At 31.7% G+C, this 16,714-nt stretch overlaps 2 protein-coding genes across 2 annotated transcripts in view; one reads left to right on the forward strand and one right to left on the reverse strand.

Moving 5' to 3' along the window:
- Window positions 1–134: 134 nt before the first annotated feature.
- The window catches only part of LOC123692647 (synapsin), a 54,322-nt gene continuing 37,742 nt past the window's right edge, over window positions 135–16,714 (reverse strand). The window contains exons 9-14 of the mRNA XM_045637417.1: window positions 6,086–6,178; window positions 3,972–4,084; window positions 3,301–3,397; window positions 2,413–2,580; window positions 1,866–2,091; window positions 135–1,669 (exon numbers count right to left, since the gene is read on the reverse strand). Coding sequence (XP_045493373.1) covers window positions 1,479–1,669; window positions 1,866–2,091; window positions 2,413–2,580; window positions 3,301–3,397; window positions 3,972–4,084; window positions 6,086–6,178 — 888 coding nt within the window. The 3' untranslated portion in view covers window positions 135–1,478. The remainder of the gene's footprint in view (window positions 1,670–1,865; window positions 2,092–2,412; window positions 2,581–3,300; window positions 3,398–3,971; window positions 4,085–6,085; window positions 6,179–16,714) is intronic.
- The window catches only part of LOC123692451 (tissue inhibitor of metalloproteinase), a 32,313-nt gene continuing 26,889 nt past the window's right edge, over window positions 11,291–16,714 (forward strand). The window contains exon 1 of the mRNA XM_045637199.1: window positions 11,291–11,520. The gene's annotated coding sequence lies outside the window, so the exon portion shown is untranslated. The remainder of the gene's footprint in view (window positions 11,521–16,714) is intronic.

Here is a 16,714-nt window from a genome sequence, read left to right on the forward strand (position 1 = left end):
TCTATTATATACTTAATCTTGTACTAAACACGTAGCTATAGAAGTTATTTTCGTTGTAATTGTATGACAACTAGTAGAATAGTTATCGATGACATTCGCCCAAATAAAACTTCAAGTGGTTGCCTAAGGTGGTTGCCATTTCCATTGCATATAAATTCAGCTACTTAGGTACACGTTATAACTTTCTACTATATTTGCTAAAGAGTATTAGTTTAAAATTTGAAAACAGTTAAACAGTAGACAATGCGACGCACAACAATCTATCATTAATAACAACACAATGATTATTCTCATTTTATGATATGACTATGCGCAATAAAACTAATTTATAAATTATTGTAATTTCGGTATGAAGCAAATCATAGGATTAATAATATTTAACTTATAGAAATGTAATTTCTACTAATTATAAATTACGGCAGCATTAGAACCACAGAAGGTCTACTACAAGAAGAAAGGAAGCGAAGGATGTGTTAATAATAATTAACGCTTTCTTAAAGATTTACGTCTTAATCTACAAGATATAATAGGTAAGATACATTCTATATAATAAAATGTGGAATACATGTTTGCATTTAACAATATTGTCTCAAATAGCATTGCTTACATACCAGTTACTCACTCCGTCATCTTTATCGAATATCATGTGAGATATCTTCTTTTCTTTCAAATATATTTTTTCCTTCCAAATTAACATTCACTAAACATAATATATTTGAGTTTTATAAAAACTAATAACTTACGTAAATAATATTTGAACAATATTTATTTATTTTCCATTATTTAGTTGTATGAATAAAATATACTTTATAATATAAAATATGACAAGCGCTATTTTATGTAAATGAGTCCTTACGAGATGTAAGAGTTCTAATAACGTAGCGACATTAATGATTTTTATAGTAACTTTATAATTAATAAGAATATAATATTTGTAGCGTGACGACACAAGATTAATTTGTTTCCATCACAATATAGCTTAGATGATTCGTAAAGTCACTCATGGTAACTCACTGTAAAAAATCTACATTCACAATCAACACTTAAACTAAGCTTTTTCAGATTTGTATTGCTATTATTTAAGGTATTATAAAGGATCCTATTTCATTAGGTATTCAGTGCAACATTCGATTCCCTTACTATGTTACAAATCAAAATCCAATTAACAATATTCGAATGTATATAGCGAATACAGAAGTTGTTAACACCGTTTACGCTCTCTAACAACAAAGGACCTAATAAAATAAAAACCGTTTGTAGGTAACCTATCATACGAACTTATTGGCGTTCCTGCCAAAGTTTAAAAAATTCCAAACCTATACATATTATACTTAACATTAACAAAAAGCAAAATTACATTTTTGTTTAAAGCGTTAACCAATTCCAAAATGTTGAACATAACTTAAAATATTAATCAGAAATCATAAAAAAATCAACGAAGCCAAACGAAAAGTCTCTACAATTCGAAACGTATGGTTTTACATATCTCCGAAAATGCCTGCGAAGGTTTTCCTCAAGTTCTTCATGGTATCCTCCGCGTCCTCAGTGAGTGCTGCGCTGAGGGAGCCCTGCCGCGAGAAGCGACTGCCCGTGTTAGTGGTCGCGGTCGCCGGGGCCGCGGTCGTGGTCGGCGCAGCGGACGTGGACGATACCGTGGACGATTGGGATACTGTAAACGTTTTATATGAAGATATTATGAAGAATATTGAACTTGATATTTTGATTTTTATCACATTTAAATGCTTTAAAATTGTATAAAATAATCCACCAAAAATTACTAAATGAAAATACCGCGTTCATTTATTTTGAAAAATTAAATTAAAAGTCACTGAAAAGAAAAAACAGTAACAGTTAAAGGGGATTACTTTGAGAATCACGGCGTGTCAAGGGTGGTGGTGGCGGTTGCGACGGTTCTGCCGGTATCGGCGGTAGCGGGCGGTCGATGCTGGCGGCGGTGGCGAGCGGCGCGGGCGGCGGCACGCTCGGCGGGCCCGCCACGTGCGCGGGCGTGCGCTCCTCGGGCGACGCCGTGCCGCTGCCCGACACGGACGTGCGTGACGTCGTCTTGGTTATACCGGGACGGCATACGTTCTGTAACAGGAATATTATGGCTAAAGAGATGGTCAAAGTACTTCTGAAACTTTTTTGTGCTAAGGAAAAAAATTAATGGAAAGTTGCTAAACAAATGAAAGGTCTTTATTGTGCACCGAGACGTGCCAATATAGATTAAAAGTGAAATAAATGAAACAATCTGAATCAGAAGAGCAAATCAGTAAAACAGACGGTCTTATCGCTAAAGCAGCGATCTCTTCCAGTAAAGCTGAAAACTCGGCGACGTAACGTTACGGACGTTCAATATAAATAGGGCAGGCAATTACTAGAGATACAAAGAAAATACAGAAAAATATTTACCTGCATCCGCTGGAAGACCAGTTCGGAAAGATGGCGTCGATCCTCTTCTTGCGAATCGCCCATGAAGGAGGTAGCAGAATCGTTGAGCTCGATAATGTGTTCCCTTCCATCTTTACCGACTACCAATTCCAGAGCACATACTTCCAACCCTCCAAATATTTCGCTGACCTTAAATAATAAATGTTAATATGAGAAGTGCTCTACATACTTATATTCATAATTATAACTTTATTTTAGCTATAACAGCTCGTGTAACAAGAATAATAACTCCGACGGAATTATTCAATATGAGATATGGATTGTAATTTTAGAGATATTATTCTAATAAAGAGTCTCGTCTGAAAATGAATAAACATCTAGCGTTTGCAATTTATTATATTGTTTATATAGCATCTTATTTAATATAGAATAAACGAATAGCGAACGTGACCTTCTCGGAAACAAAACGGAAATCTAAACTCTCATAAATTATTTCATAAATAGAAAGAGCATGAACCATAACATTTCTATAAATAATGATGTAATTTGGTAATCTAAAGTTCGGTGAAATTGTGAGTATTATCACCTGGCAGTAATATATAACACAAATACATTGTAATATTCTATAATAAGAAATATCGATATAAGCGATTAAAATTGGGTAGGTATTATACACTATACAATTGATGGCTCTCTCTACTTCCAATGTTAACTATATTTTTGTATATTTTAGGGATTTGGAATGTGTTGAAGTGTGTATTAATGTGAATATTTTCCTAATTTTGGGAGGTTGATGTATTCATCGCATAAATATTAAACTAAATCTGACTTGAATCATCCTTAATTTTATAATTGATTCGATACGTTAGCTAACGCAATGGTAGTGTTTTCCAAAAAGCTAAGTCTTACCTCGTCAATCCACATCTTATATCTATCATTCATGCCGATAGCTTCGAGCATTGCAGAACCTTGATTGGTTTTCCAGTTTCCAGATATGGACTTGCGCCTAAAACATATACCTATTATTATTATTAATTACCTCACTTTTATAGTTAGGAAAACTTTGCAATTTCAAGTTACCTAAAATCTTAAAAGAGATAACGTTTGATCGATTAATTACTAGTTTAGTTTCTTGATGAAAAGATATGCTTATTGAATTAATTATTCAACCAATACACAGGAATTGTATTCAAATCATAAATTACCCATAATAATATTATTTGAAATCAAAAGCCTTAATAATAAATTGCCTTGTCAATTATTAAGACTTGAATAATCAAAATGAAAAACTTGTTCCTTTTCATCAGGCGTTTAATAAATGAAAACAGACTTCGAACATAAAAGATAATAATTTTACAAACAATGTTGCATAGAGCGAACTTAAAGTGACGAAACAAAATATCTAAGTTAAAAATTATTTATTAAATAGATCTATAAAAAGTTGGTGTGCTTGATGAAAATAGTGATCTTGGGCGGAAATTGCTCTCTATTACATATTATTTTTTTTTTCTAAAAGGCACAAGTGTGTACTTTTATTATTAAAGGGATTAGGGACTTAGATGAATAATTTAAATACTTACATGAAAGCTTTGTAGTTAGTGCCGATTTTTTGTATATGGATATCATATTTAGCGTCAATATACGGCTCCACGGTGCAGTAGGTGCCAAGCATTGAGACCACACCAGCGATGTCCTATATGAGGAATAATTAAATCATTTTATTGAAATGAAAATTATATTTTTATTACTTTTGTGGTAATATCGCTGTTTTATTTCCGTCTAAAATTTATAAAATACGCATTTTCTTGAAGTCTTAATAAATATTATCTACTTCGAAAACTTACGATACATAGAATCACATTGCTTCATTTTACACCCTATTAAATAAATCAAATAAAAAATTCTTAATTTAAATATGATTACACAGGGTTACTTGTAAAACACCAGCAACCTCGCAGGACAAGATAGCTAACATTATAAGTAACAACATTTGTTCTACGACTTTTGATAATTTGTTAGATTTTTTTTTCCTTCAAAAATAAATATTCATTTAATTTTCCGTTTGAATATTATAAACTCTACGCGCATTAAAAATTACGTAAACAAGAAGCGAAAGACCCTCTCTTTGGGGCGTCGCGTCGTCCTTTCGATAATGAATAGAACATAGACTTACAAATGTTAGGAGAGTACAATAAAAGTATAAAAAATCATTTAAAATAATTTATTGCGTTAAACCAAAAGTCGTAGAACAAATGTTGTTATTTATGATGTTAGCTATCTTGTCCTGCGAGGTTGCTGGTGTTTTACAAGTAACCCTGTATATAAAAGTAATCCTAGATAGATAATATACATAATAACATTACAGTGAACGAAAATGTGCAGGCGTGGGCGGTCATATTTCCATCCCATCGACTTTCATTAATATCTCATAACAATAAAGATTTCATTAGCATAGAACAAATAGAAATTAAACATGTATTCATAAATATTATTAACAAAATTATTTTTAAGTTGTTTCTTTTTAAGACACGTTCGCAAAAACGGATGTTTTCAATTCAAGCCGTATTTTTCTAATCCTCTCTACGTCAGACGAAAATTCTTGAAATTCTCAATAAAAAAAAATCTTATTCTATTAAACTTAATACCTTATTTATTCTTCTGAAATATACCGGATTAAGTATTTATTAAAACATTGGAACTTTACAAACGTATAAAATATGAGAAAATCTATTTTTTATACAAGAAGTGCAAAAAATAACCCGTTTAGAATTTATACGGGTTATTTTACACATTATATAGGTAATGTTATTATTTGTACCTAGGTAATTCCTTATTCAGCCTCGATAAAATGTCAAGCACGAAATCGACATTTAAAAATGAGGAAAATATTAAAGTTGAAAACAAACCGTTTAATAAATTGTTTGAAAAATCTTTTAAATAAATAAACAAATGAATATTTTATATCCTTCTTTTTGGTATACGAAAATAAAAACAAAATAATATCTACGAACAATGAAGGCACAAAGTGTTTCTGAAAACGGAAAAAACTTTCTTAGCGTGTGCTTTATTAAACTGGATAAAAGTTAAGCTCGGATTATAGTCGGGTGAAGAGCGTTTCACTGTAGCAGTAAGTAGATTAAATAGCACAGATTATTATAATAAAAGTGTACTTGTGTATTACTATTACTATTATCTCACTTTAGTTAGAATATCGCGGCTAATAATAATAGTAGCGGTGAGCTTAAAAAACAATGTTGCGTCCTTTCAAACTGTTTTCTTTGGTAACTGCTTTAACTTATAATTTACTAGCTTACCGCCCGCGGCTTCGCCCGCTTTCTCTAAAACGATTTGAGATTTAAACTATCCTATCTCTCAAGTTGGATCGAACTGCACATGGTGTGCGAATTTTATTATAATCGGTTAAGTGGTTTAGGGGTCCATTGAGGACAAACATTGTGACATGAGATTTATATATATTAAGATTTTAAATATTTATAGATTATATATACATATACTGAGGCCTTTAAAACACAATTATAATTTCATCTAGTTTCATTTCTAATGAATCATTTTTACACACGATTTTAGAATTTCTAACATCAAAATATCTTCTCTATAATCTAAACTCGTTATTGCATTTTCCATTATTTATGTATAAACTGTATACATGTGACGTAAACCGTGCAGGGCTTACCTGGAAGTCGGCCAAGGAGTCCACTTTCACCTTGGCCACGCCACTATGCGCGTGCCCGATCTTGATAACCACTGGGAACTTCGGTGCCGTTACCTGTCCAACAATAAACTGTGTAAAAATAACCTGCCTGGAATCCTTTTAATTAGATACTTTAACTAGTTAGGTACTATTTATAGTCGATCTCTTCTAAATTAGATGATTAAAACATTGTTTTATGTGTAGGTACACATTTCTTCCATCGGGGAAAGACTTATTCGGTATCTAGATACAGTTTCATATATCATTCAGATTTTTCGTAGACTGTTGAAATATTTTATTACCATGCAAACTATCAATGAATTTATTATATTCCACAACACTATATTTTAAGTTAATGTACTGGTAAATCATCAAAAGCACCATTAATAGCAATTACGCCATGACTAATAACTATATAGAGCACAACTATTAGATATTAAAGCCTTTATTGTGTTTATCATTAGTACTATCATAGAATCGACCATTAATTCTTAACGATTCGCTTTATTTTGTTGAAGCGAGGATAATAATTGCTTTATACAGTGATGTGTTATTTATTGTTACGTATAATTTATATGCCTCGATTTTAATTTTAGTTGCGGAACGAATTGTATTCTGCTTCAATGTTTGCATGAATACGTAAAGTAAATAATAATTAACAATGAATACGAATAAAAGATTACTAATTATTATTAATCATCAACGCTAATTTAAGCAATAATATTCAACTTTGATAAGACGGACTCTTTATGAAGTGGCGTCTCAAAAATAAGACAGCGTAAAGATTTACAAGAGCTACGAAGACGTTCGTAATTAAAAAAAAGTTTATTTGAAATGCTAAAATATTTCGTAGAAAGGAAAATATTTTGGTTCTGTTATGTTCTAACGTAAAAAGTAGAGCGAAATAATTTTAAATTTTTACTGATTTCTTTGGCACTACCCTGGTCACCCTGATTGCTTAGAAAAGCTCAGAGTGCCAATTGAGAAGAAACCTACAATTAAAATGGAAATGTGTTCTTATTAGAACAATAAAAATTTCACCTCACAAACCTCATAAAAATTGAACAGAAAAAGTTAATGTGAGAAGGTAAAGGCAAAAATATTTTTAAAATATTTTTTTTGAAGCTTAGTAACTGTAGAACTCTACTAATTAAACTTAATTACTAAATTTCCTAATATATCTAAATCATTTTATGATTTTAACAATATAACACAGCACCACGGACATACTGGCACCAGTTTAGAAACTAAAAGGCCGAATTGTGGGATAAGCTGGAATTATTTATGTCATCACCTTTATACATTATGTACAACAAAGTTATTAACAAACACAATTTGCATGATGCCGAGTTCCCGACCGTGGATATAATCACAATGAGATTTAATTTTTTGATTTCTGTAAATGCATGGGCGTAAAGGTTAAGAACTCCGATAATATGAGAGGGCTTTCGTTTGCCACTTAAACCAAGCAGGCGTTCAAATTGCGGCGAAAGGTCAAACTTGGCAAGCTAATTGGAAAATCTCGAGTAATTTCACGGAGATCTTGTATTAACGGGTAATCTTTCCTTTAATTAAATCAATTTTATAAATCTAGTTCAGAAATACTAGTTGCTCGTTAATGCCCCCAGTCTCCGGTCTCCCATGAGTGTTGCGCACATAAACTAGCCATAACAATCGTTTTCCGAAACTTATATTTACGCTCATGGGTCATAACTCATAACTCATAAGTTTAGATGGAATTGGCACGAATTCAATAAGCAATATCATTGTCTAAATGTAGGCCACTTCATGATCGATAAATTTTACATAAAATATCAAAAGCTCGTATTCACTGCATTTGTATTTTTTATTTTGATAACTTTTATATAAACGATATAAATAAATTTAATGGACGTACAGGTGTGATTTTAAAGTACAATAAATGCAGAGCCGACGATTTATTGAATGCTGAACATTTATACAAATCTATTTTATTTATTTGTCTATCCGTGTAGAGTTTTAGCCAGACAAAGTGAGCATTTAACGTGGATCTGTAATTATAGGCATTATTTATACGAAAATCGCTGTTAATGCAAAAAGCTAAAACAAATGTAAACTCTCAAGATCTCAAGTTCTCAAGAGCAATTTGTTATGCTGAATCGCAATCGTATTGAAGGCGGTCGTGGGCGTTGGCGGATCAAGAGTTCGGTCACAACTCGCAAGGTAGACTTCCGAGTGAGTGATGACGCACCGTCATTTGTCAACTCCGAGAAACAAACAAAATCATCAGTTGGTGTGTATTACTATTTATGGACCGCGGGTTAGTTTCGCGTCGTTTATGATTAAACATTGTTGTCCTCTTAATCATTATATCCTTCCAGTTCATATTTATTCTTCTCTAGACTTTACTGAATACACTATGCAAATCCAAAGTTTAAAGACTTGACATTTTTAAGATCTGAAGTCATGGGTTTCAACGCGTTGACAGCGTTCATAATTTGCACTATAACTAGAATTGTTATCTGCTGATGAATCGGCCCGATAGCTTTGCGGCGCCTGTGGAAGCATTCAATTCAAATATCGACACAATACCTGACAATAGCTCTTAATGACTATAAGTAAGCGAGAAATAATATTGCACAAGTCTCGATGGAACATATATTGTCCTTAAAGGACAAGACAATTGTCATTTATCAATATAATGACCGCCTTTGATGTTATCATTCCGCCACGCGCGTTAAGTACTATATAAATGCACAATAATAAATCGTCATCGCTCTATCATAGTTTAATGTGTTATCTAATCTATCGGGCCAATGCGCATGTGCGGATGCTTCGTTATGTGAATATGAACTCATTACATCTGCTATTGACCTTACTCAAGGTGAGAATATGTTCATCGACGAAATTAACACCTTTACCCCGCTGTTTACATTTTCTGTCTAAGTTTAATTCTTAGTAATGAGAGACTTTATATATTTAGCGTTTGCATTTAGTTAGATTATACTAGGATTAACGTTATATAACATGAAATGTACCGAGTCGATCGATCGAGTTACAGGAAACGCACTCAAAATTTTCGGTTATTTCCATGAAGCCAGGAAGTAACAATTAAACTAAATGTTATTTTATGGATCATTGTTTTATGGTGTATTTGTAAAACATGTGCTACTCAATATTATTATATTATACGAACGTTTAATGAATCGTATTTATAAATATGTAAGAAGTTTACATGGAACTGTTTTATTAAATTACGTCTTGTATACAGGGTTACTTGTAAAACATCGGCAACCTCGCAGAACAAGATAGCTAACATCATAAGCAACAACATTTGTTCTACGAATTTTGATAATTTGTTAGATTTTATTTTCATACAAAAATAAATATTCATTTAATTTTCCGTTTGAATATTATAAACTCTACGCCTCCCAAAAATTACGTAAACAAAAAGCGAACGAGAGGGGGAAGGGGGCGTCGCGTCGTCCATCCGATAATGAATAGAACATTGACTTACAAATGTTAGGAGAGTACAATAAAAGCTTAAAAAATCATTTAAAAATAATTTATTGCGTTATGCCAAAAGTGGTAGAACAAATGTTGTTACATACGATGTTAGCTATCTTGTCCTGCGAGGTTGCTGGTGTTTTACAAGTAACCCTGTATAATGAGGAGAATGTAAACGAAAAAAGGAAAAGCTAAAAATTAAGCTTCTTATAAAGTCGGCTTCTTATAAAGTTATTTGTTTCATACTAACTTTTCAATAAAGTTAAATTTCCTTATAACCTCAATATATTATAGAAATAGGGGATAAGGAGTAAAGCTATAACATTGCAACACAGCGGCCCACTTCGATAAGAGCAAGAGGCATCTACAAACAAGTGTGCAATACTGGGGCCTTTAATTGAAACCTATTTGTATGAGCTACCTATCAATTACACCACAACGTTAAGGAATTTTCCTGCAATTATTCATTATTTAAAATGACTTCATACCGCATATTTTATGTCTATAGAACTTATTTTATTTTTAGATCCACTTAATTTAATTGACTGTATCTATTTATGAGGATAGAATTTGCTTGTGCGATTTTATGTTTCTATTTTTGTTATATGTATTACTAGCTTACCGCCCGCGGCTTCCCCCGCTTTGTCTAAAACCTAATAAATTATGTACTAAAACCTAAAACCTTCCTCTTGAATCACTCTATCTATTAAAAAAACCGCATCAAAATCCATTGCGTAGTTTTAAAGATTTAAGCATACAAAGGGACATAGGGACAGAGAAAGCGACTTTGTTTTATACTATGTACCTAGTGATATGATAATGTTATACAGTCATTTTCCTCAAAGCGAATTGAATGAATTATTGTAAAAACGTACTTTCTCAAAACACAGAATTCTGGATTAACCTATTCTGTGAAGAGAGATATGGGTTCTTTATCTTTGTTTTTTTTTCCTTCAGCATTTGATTAAAATTGATAATAGCAATAGAAATTTATTTGTAATACTAGAACATTTTATAATATTTAACATTTACCATTTTTTTTCTACACACGTTTTAAAACAGAGCTTTATTTAGTGTCCAAGCCGAACGAACAGTTAGTAATTTTAAGTCATGTGTGTAGTTCTTTTATTTTTTAATATTGTAAAAAATTCCTGCATTAGCGTTCGTTCTTATTAATTTTCAGGTATTATTATTTTTCAGTATTTCCTCGTTTTTCTATACCTACTATTAATATTTAATCTATAAAATCAAATACAAAATTACATTCATTTAATATTTATTAAGTCAAAATTGTATTGCATTTCGTAAGAGTTACAAAGAAATTCACCAAACACAACAAGTAAACAAATACCTCTAACATAACTCTACATCTTATCTTATCAATGAATATTTGCCAAATTACTCATTTTTCTGATATATCTCATGGAATTTGCGTCTATATAAAGCTCTAGTTATGTCAGTCCACTCACGTTGTATGCGTAGCGCTTTCTAGCGCTTCTTTCGGGGAATGTCCCAGGATCAACAAGGCCCTTATGTTATGCATAGTTCGCTGATGTCACTCGATACCGAATTCTGATGAATCACTAGCTTTTACCAGCGCTGCATCGAGCATTGTATCCTGCATGTGTGATATCACGGCATACCGAGGCCCACGTGTAACTGAAGTTATTGATGGCACCAGTGGGCGCATAATAACTGGTTCGACTCTACCAAACGTTCAGTCACTGATTGCTCGCTACGGGGAACGCGTGTCGCTCGAATCGGAAAACCGGCATTGCGCGGGAGCATATACGATAAACAGTTTGTAATAGACGATTTGTTACCGTTTCACATAAATTGGACCCTAAATAAAGTGACAGTTGAAGTGTATGTCCTGTACTGGATGAAACTAAAGGAGTCTGAAAGTGAAACTGAAATATCTACGTGTGCAGGTGCAATGTTTACTTAGTTTACCTACCAATAAGTGATAACATTTAATAATTTTGTTTTAGAATATTATATTTGCTTATTATCTAACAAGTAATGTTCTTAAAAATAATACTGAAAATTATTATCTTATAAAAAATAATAAATACCAAAATTTTGCGGAAAATTATTTTATTTTTAACCAAGTAATTTTTTATGTCAGATTAGTAAGGTAAACAAACAAACGAAGTATTAAATAATATCTATTTTAAACTCGATAAATGATTTGAAGACAGATTGTAGGCACCTAGACCTAGCATATTGACTGCAAAGCAAACGTGACACATTCCGCAAACATAGCTCGCGTTCAGGCGTCCTTAGCACATAGTTTTCACTAACCTACCTAACTATTATCGCAATCACGTCTTCATTGGATTGCTTGGCCAATTAAATATAGGTTACATTTATTAACCACCTTGCAGCTTTATCTTTAAAGTGTTATTTAACACGCATATAATATGAAGTGAAGACGTCGTTCTAAACTGTTTGAATAAACGACGTCATAGAATATTCTAGCATCGAATGTTCAAACAGAATAACTAGAAACAAAACAAAAGGAAATGTGTTGTTAGTACGAACGGCAGCAGCCGGCAGGAGTCGGCAGGACCCGCTCTTCTCTATTGATTAATCAAACGCCTTTATTGCATAATGACCAAGATTCAAGAGCTATTGACCGGAGGAATCATTGAGAACATTGCGGTCTTAACTATATTATCGAACAAAATAACAAGGTATTGTTCTAAATAAATAGAACAATATTTTTGTTTAAGAGTAGAATTATTATTACAACTGTAATCCAACTGGATTTATAGTAAATACGAGTACTTACAACGCAACGAAATTTTCAAAATGTAGAGTCACAGCGTAGGTATATTTATATAAAAATGGGAATTCAATAATATAATATTTATTTAGTTAATATATTGTTTTAAAATTTTTACCTCTTATTATTTAATTAATTTATTTTATCTTAATTGCATTATATTTATTCAATTATAAATATAAAGAAGGATTCCAAATCAAAATGAGTTATCAATTTAAAGTGCACTTGTTATCAATCTAAAGTAATATAAATCTTATATATAAAAAGATTACGAAACATCAAACAACATTCAAATTTTGTCTCTTGAATAATCAAGTAATACGTACAATGAAAATTTATTATTTAGGTACATTCCGATCCGTAGCTAGGTAACACCAAAGTACTTGTGACCCTTCGTTGTTGACCCTACTCAAGGAAGATGTTAATCATAGCCCGCTCTCTATTGCCGTACAGTGTACCTATACATCTATGAAATATGATGACATCGACTATTCCAATATATATTTTTATGATTCATAAATATAACCTTAAAACACTTTTATTGTAGATCGGAAGGCCAACCTCTAAACTGGTAATCCACAAAAATAAAATAATTACAAAATTGTAAGGTCTCCCTGAAATAAACTGTAATAAAAACCGTCTAGTCGCATTTTAACTGTTTGATATTAATTGTTTCAATGAATATAATGCCGCGACATACAATCATCCGCTGTATCTATTTGACCCAATCTTAGACACATAGGCCAAGTTCATGAGCGACGCTCGATATCGACAAATAGAGTCATTGATATTTAGTGGTCTGGCCACTGCAGCTGATGTGTTCCGATAAACCTTTATCAATAATATGCTAATCTTTTATATCGGCTTTCCAAAATTACACGCGATAAAACTTATATCATAATGTATTTTTTATCTTTACTTAATAGTTTATGCAATCTATTAAATAATAATTTGTACCTATGATAAAAGCAAATGTATGTATTCAGGAAAGTATTTACCTGCAATGGTGTATTAAAAATCTCCAACTATCAGACGCAGTTATTACTATCGTAATATGGCATGGTAGGTACCTACCTGCATATCGTTGTTTTATCGATCACGTTTTCAACCATAAAAGTAACTGAATGAAAGCATGGTCACAACGATTTGTAATACTGATTATTTAATCTCACTTCGGCGTATAAATATTTTGAGCGAGCCCTTTCTATAGTTTACGATCGCGATAGCATATATAAATGTAGTTCCCATGTATTACCATAATGTGCTGCGCTTTTACTTAATGTTATACGAATCGAAAGATACATCGCATTAAATCCACAGTTAGGTTACTGCGTAGCGGCAATTATATAAGCCGATAGAATATTTACTACTTCAATCAAGATTGTAAACATAACGTCAGTCGCGTACACCGTAGTCTAATAAATAAGTGGCCAACAAAATGTATCGAACTAGAAGATACACGGTCTGCATAAGCTCAGTATTATACAATGTTACGTATCAGATTAACATTGTTGAGGAAATGTCGACAGTTTGTAGTATGGCCTGTGGTCCCACGGCTAGCCGCAAGTGCAACAAGCTCGCATTACTTCGTCTGAAGGTAAACAATCGCCGTGTCTACACAACACAGGTGACAACACGAAACGTGTGTTGATGTTGCCATTTAACACGCTTCCAGTTATCAGAGCGCTACGATTACGCTGAAACATGCAAATCTACATGAAAATGAAATTATATCTACAAATATGACAACTGCGAAGTAAATATGGAATATTTTATAACACAACAGCATGACATCATGGGATATTCGGTTTAAATATTTGTATTAATAAAGAGCAACACGTAAACATATTTTATTTCGTAATAACTCAAGTACAAGGTAAATTACATAGTTAATAAGAAGCACACGATTAGAACTACGTTTGAATGAATTACATTAAAATTATCTTAATTACGTCATTCACAATTAAATTACTGTATCACTTCTTACGACTTTGTATTTAATATTCATAAAAGTTTTTAGGTATTAACCTTCTATTTCTAGATCACTTAATACTGTTAAAGAGGTTACAATTTTTTAATTACTGAAAACAACATTGATACTACATATATTTAGCCTTTGATAAAATTACTAATATAAAGTACACATATCTTATACGAACGTGTATGTATTGCTTAAAAGAGCTTACAATTTACAGAGAGCACAATTCTAAAAATAGCGAATTTGGTGCCAAAGTTATTTGAACTTGGATGTCTACCAACTATAGCTAATGAACACAAGTATATGAAGTAATAACAAAGACTTAAAAATGTACTGAAGAAATATCATACTTTTAACGGTGCCTTTTGGAATCTAGAGCCGAAGAAATTTTTGATACAAAACTATAATTGTAATAATTTCGAGACATTTTGAAAGTGAGAGACAATCATACGATTCTGATTCCAGTGTCACTCTCCCAATCAAATTCAGAATTGTTTTTCGAATTAAGTAAATACAAGTTATTATTTTATATAATTAATATATCATTTTATATAATAGATATACCTAGTTACCTGGTTCGTTTCCATTGAACTAAGTCTAATTGACAGAATAATTCACAATGAAATCAAATCTAAAATCAGCAATTTATTTGATATAAATCAGCTCTAATCAACAAGTAAAACAAATTACATTAAAAACTTTGTAGCTATTTTTTGTTACTTTTATCATGTCGTCCAAATCATTTAAAACGTGATTCATGATTGCAAACATATTTAGATACATACCGATAAAGATAGAATATAAATAAATAATGTTTATTATGTCCGTAATTTAAAAGTCATAAATCGTTACTAAATAATACCCATTTCGATGCATATTAACTAGTACATAGCTGGCGCCTCTTGGCCGCTAACGGTAATACAAGATGCCTAGCTTAAGCTTATTCTAAACCATGGGAAGTACATCATGAGAACCGCATAGAGGAGGAGCTACAGTTATGTATCACGTTAGATAAAACTTATACCGCACCCGCCTTTGCATATATCAGACTATACATATATACAACTCAATTAATAATGAAACTTTTAACTTCCGTTTAGTGACATTCCAATAAGGGCAGATTTTTCAATCCTTGGTTAAATCTTATCCGTCCAATAAAGTATTACACAATAATATACAGATGTATATTATTAATTAAAGTAACACATTTCTAAAATGGTTGTTTAATACGATTTTCGATGACTAAGTTTTAACTAAGGATTGAAAAATCGGCCCTAAACAGAAAACAATATATTGACAGAAGCGCTTATATTCTTGGCAAACAAAAAATATATTGTATTCACTAACGTTACTTTGTAGAGCTTTTATTAAATAAATCTAACCCGGATATAGGTACAAGTATGTTTAGTCTAAGCGGTTTATAACATAGGTACTTTTTATGTCTACCGTAGCCGAAGCTTTATATGTATAGTTAAATTATGTCTGTAAGTTGTGTATTATAAAGAGTGTGTAATGTACTACATACAGTACTAAACCGCGCCGGCTCGTATAATAGGTTTAAAATTTATAATACACATGTGATTAATATTGATTTCATTTTAGAATCCGTAAACAAAGTTAAATATGGGATTGTAAGTGGTACTAAAATGTATTGTTGAAAGTTTTGTAGCCAAAATTCTCAGGCAGAATCTGAATCATGATCAAAATCGGGTCTGAGTATGCTTTTGGCGCCAACTACATACCTGCATTATGCACATTATTAGTATTCAGGAAAATAAACATAACATCTTTACACAATTCGGTAAATACAATAATAAAATTAACAGTCTCTCCTTCCTCCTTCCTAGATTATTAATTTATTATTGAATTTTATCAGTGGTCACCTACCTACATAATATTATAAATTGAAACTGAGTATTTCTTATAAATAATACATGCTACATATTGTAGTTTTTTTTTTTAAGTTTTTAATATTAAGTTCTTCATACAATTAAAATAATCAGTCACCTTATTTGAAGTTGGTAACAAAATCGTTACGATATTGCAATACCGCATCGGATTACAAACCTAGTGTTTACTTACTAAGGTAGTCTAGACATCTATTACATTACACAGCACATTTTTTGGTTTCAATTAATGATGTCAACTAACGTCATGTATAACAATGTTATCGAATTTCTTCAAAGATATTATGTGTCAGGCTTTCAACTGTTTTGAGATAGTAGTTATTTTGTTTAAAATAATAGAAGTGGAAAAGACTTCATTATAAGGCAAGATAATTTTTTAAGTGTTGTCAATAGTTTTGTGGTATTAATTCTACATTATTTGTAAGAATTTAGGAATTAAAAAGGAATGAATA

Source organism: Colias croceus, chromosome 6 (assembly GCF_905220415.1).
Source record: "Colias croceus chromosome 6, ilColCroc2.1".
Taxonomy (NCBI): Eukaryota; Metazoa; Arthropoda; class Insecta; order Lepidoptera; family Pieridae; genus Colias; species Colias croceus.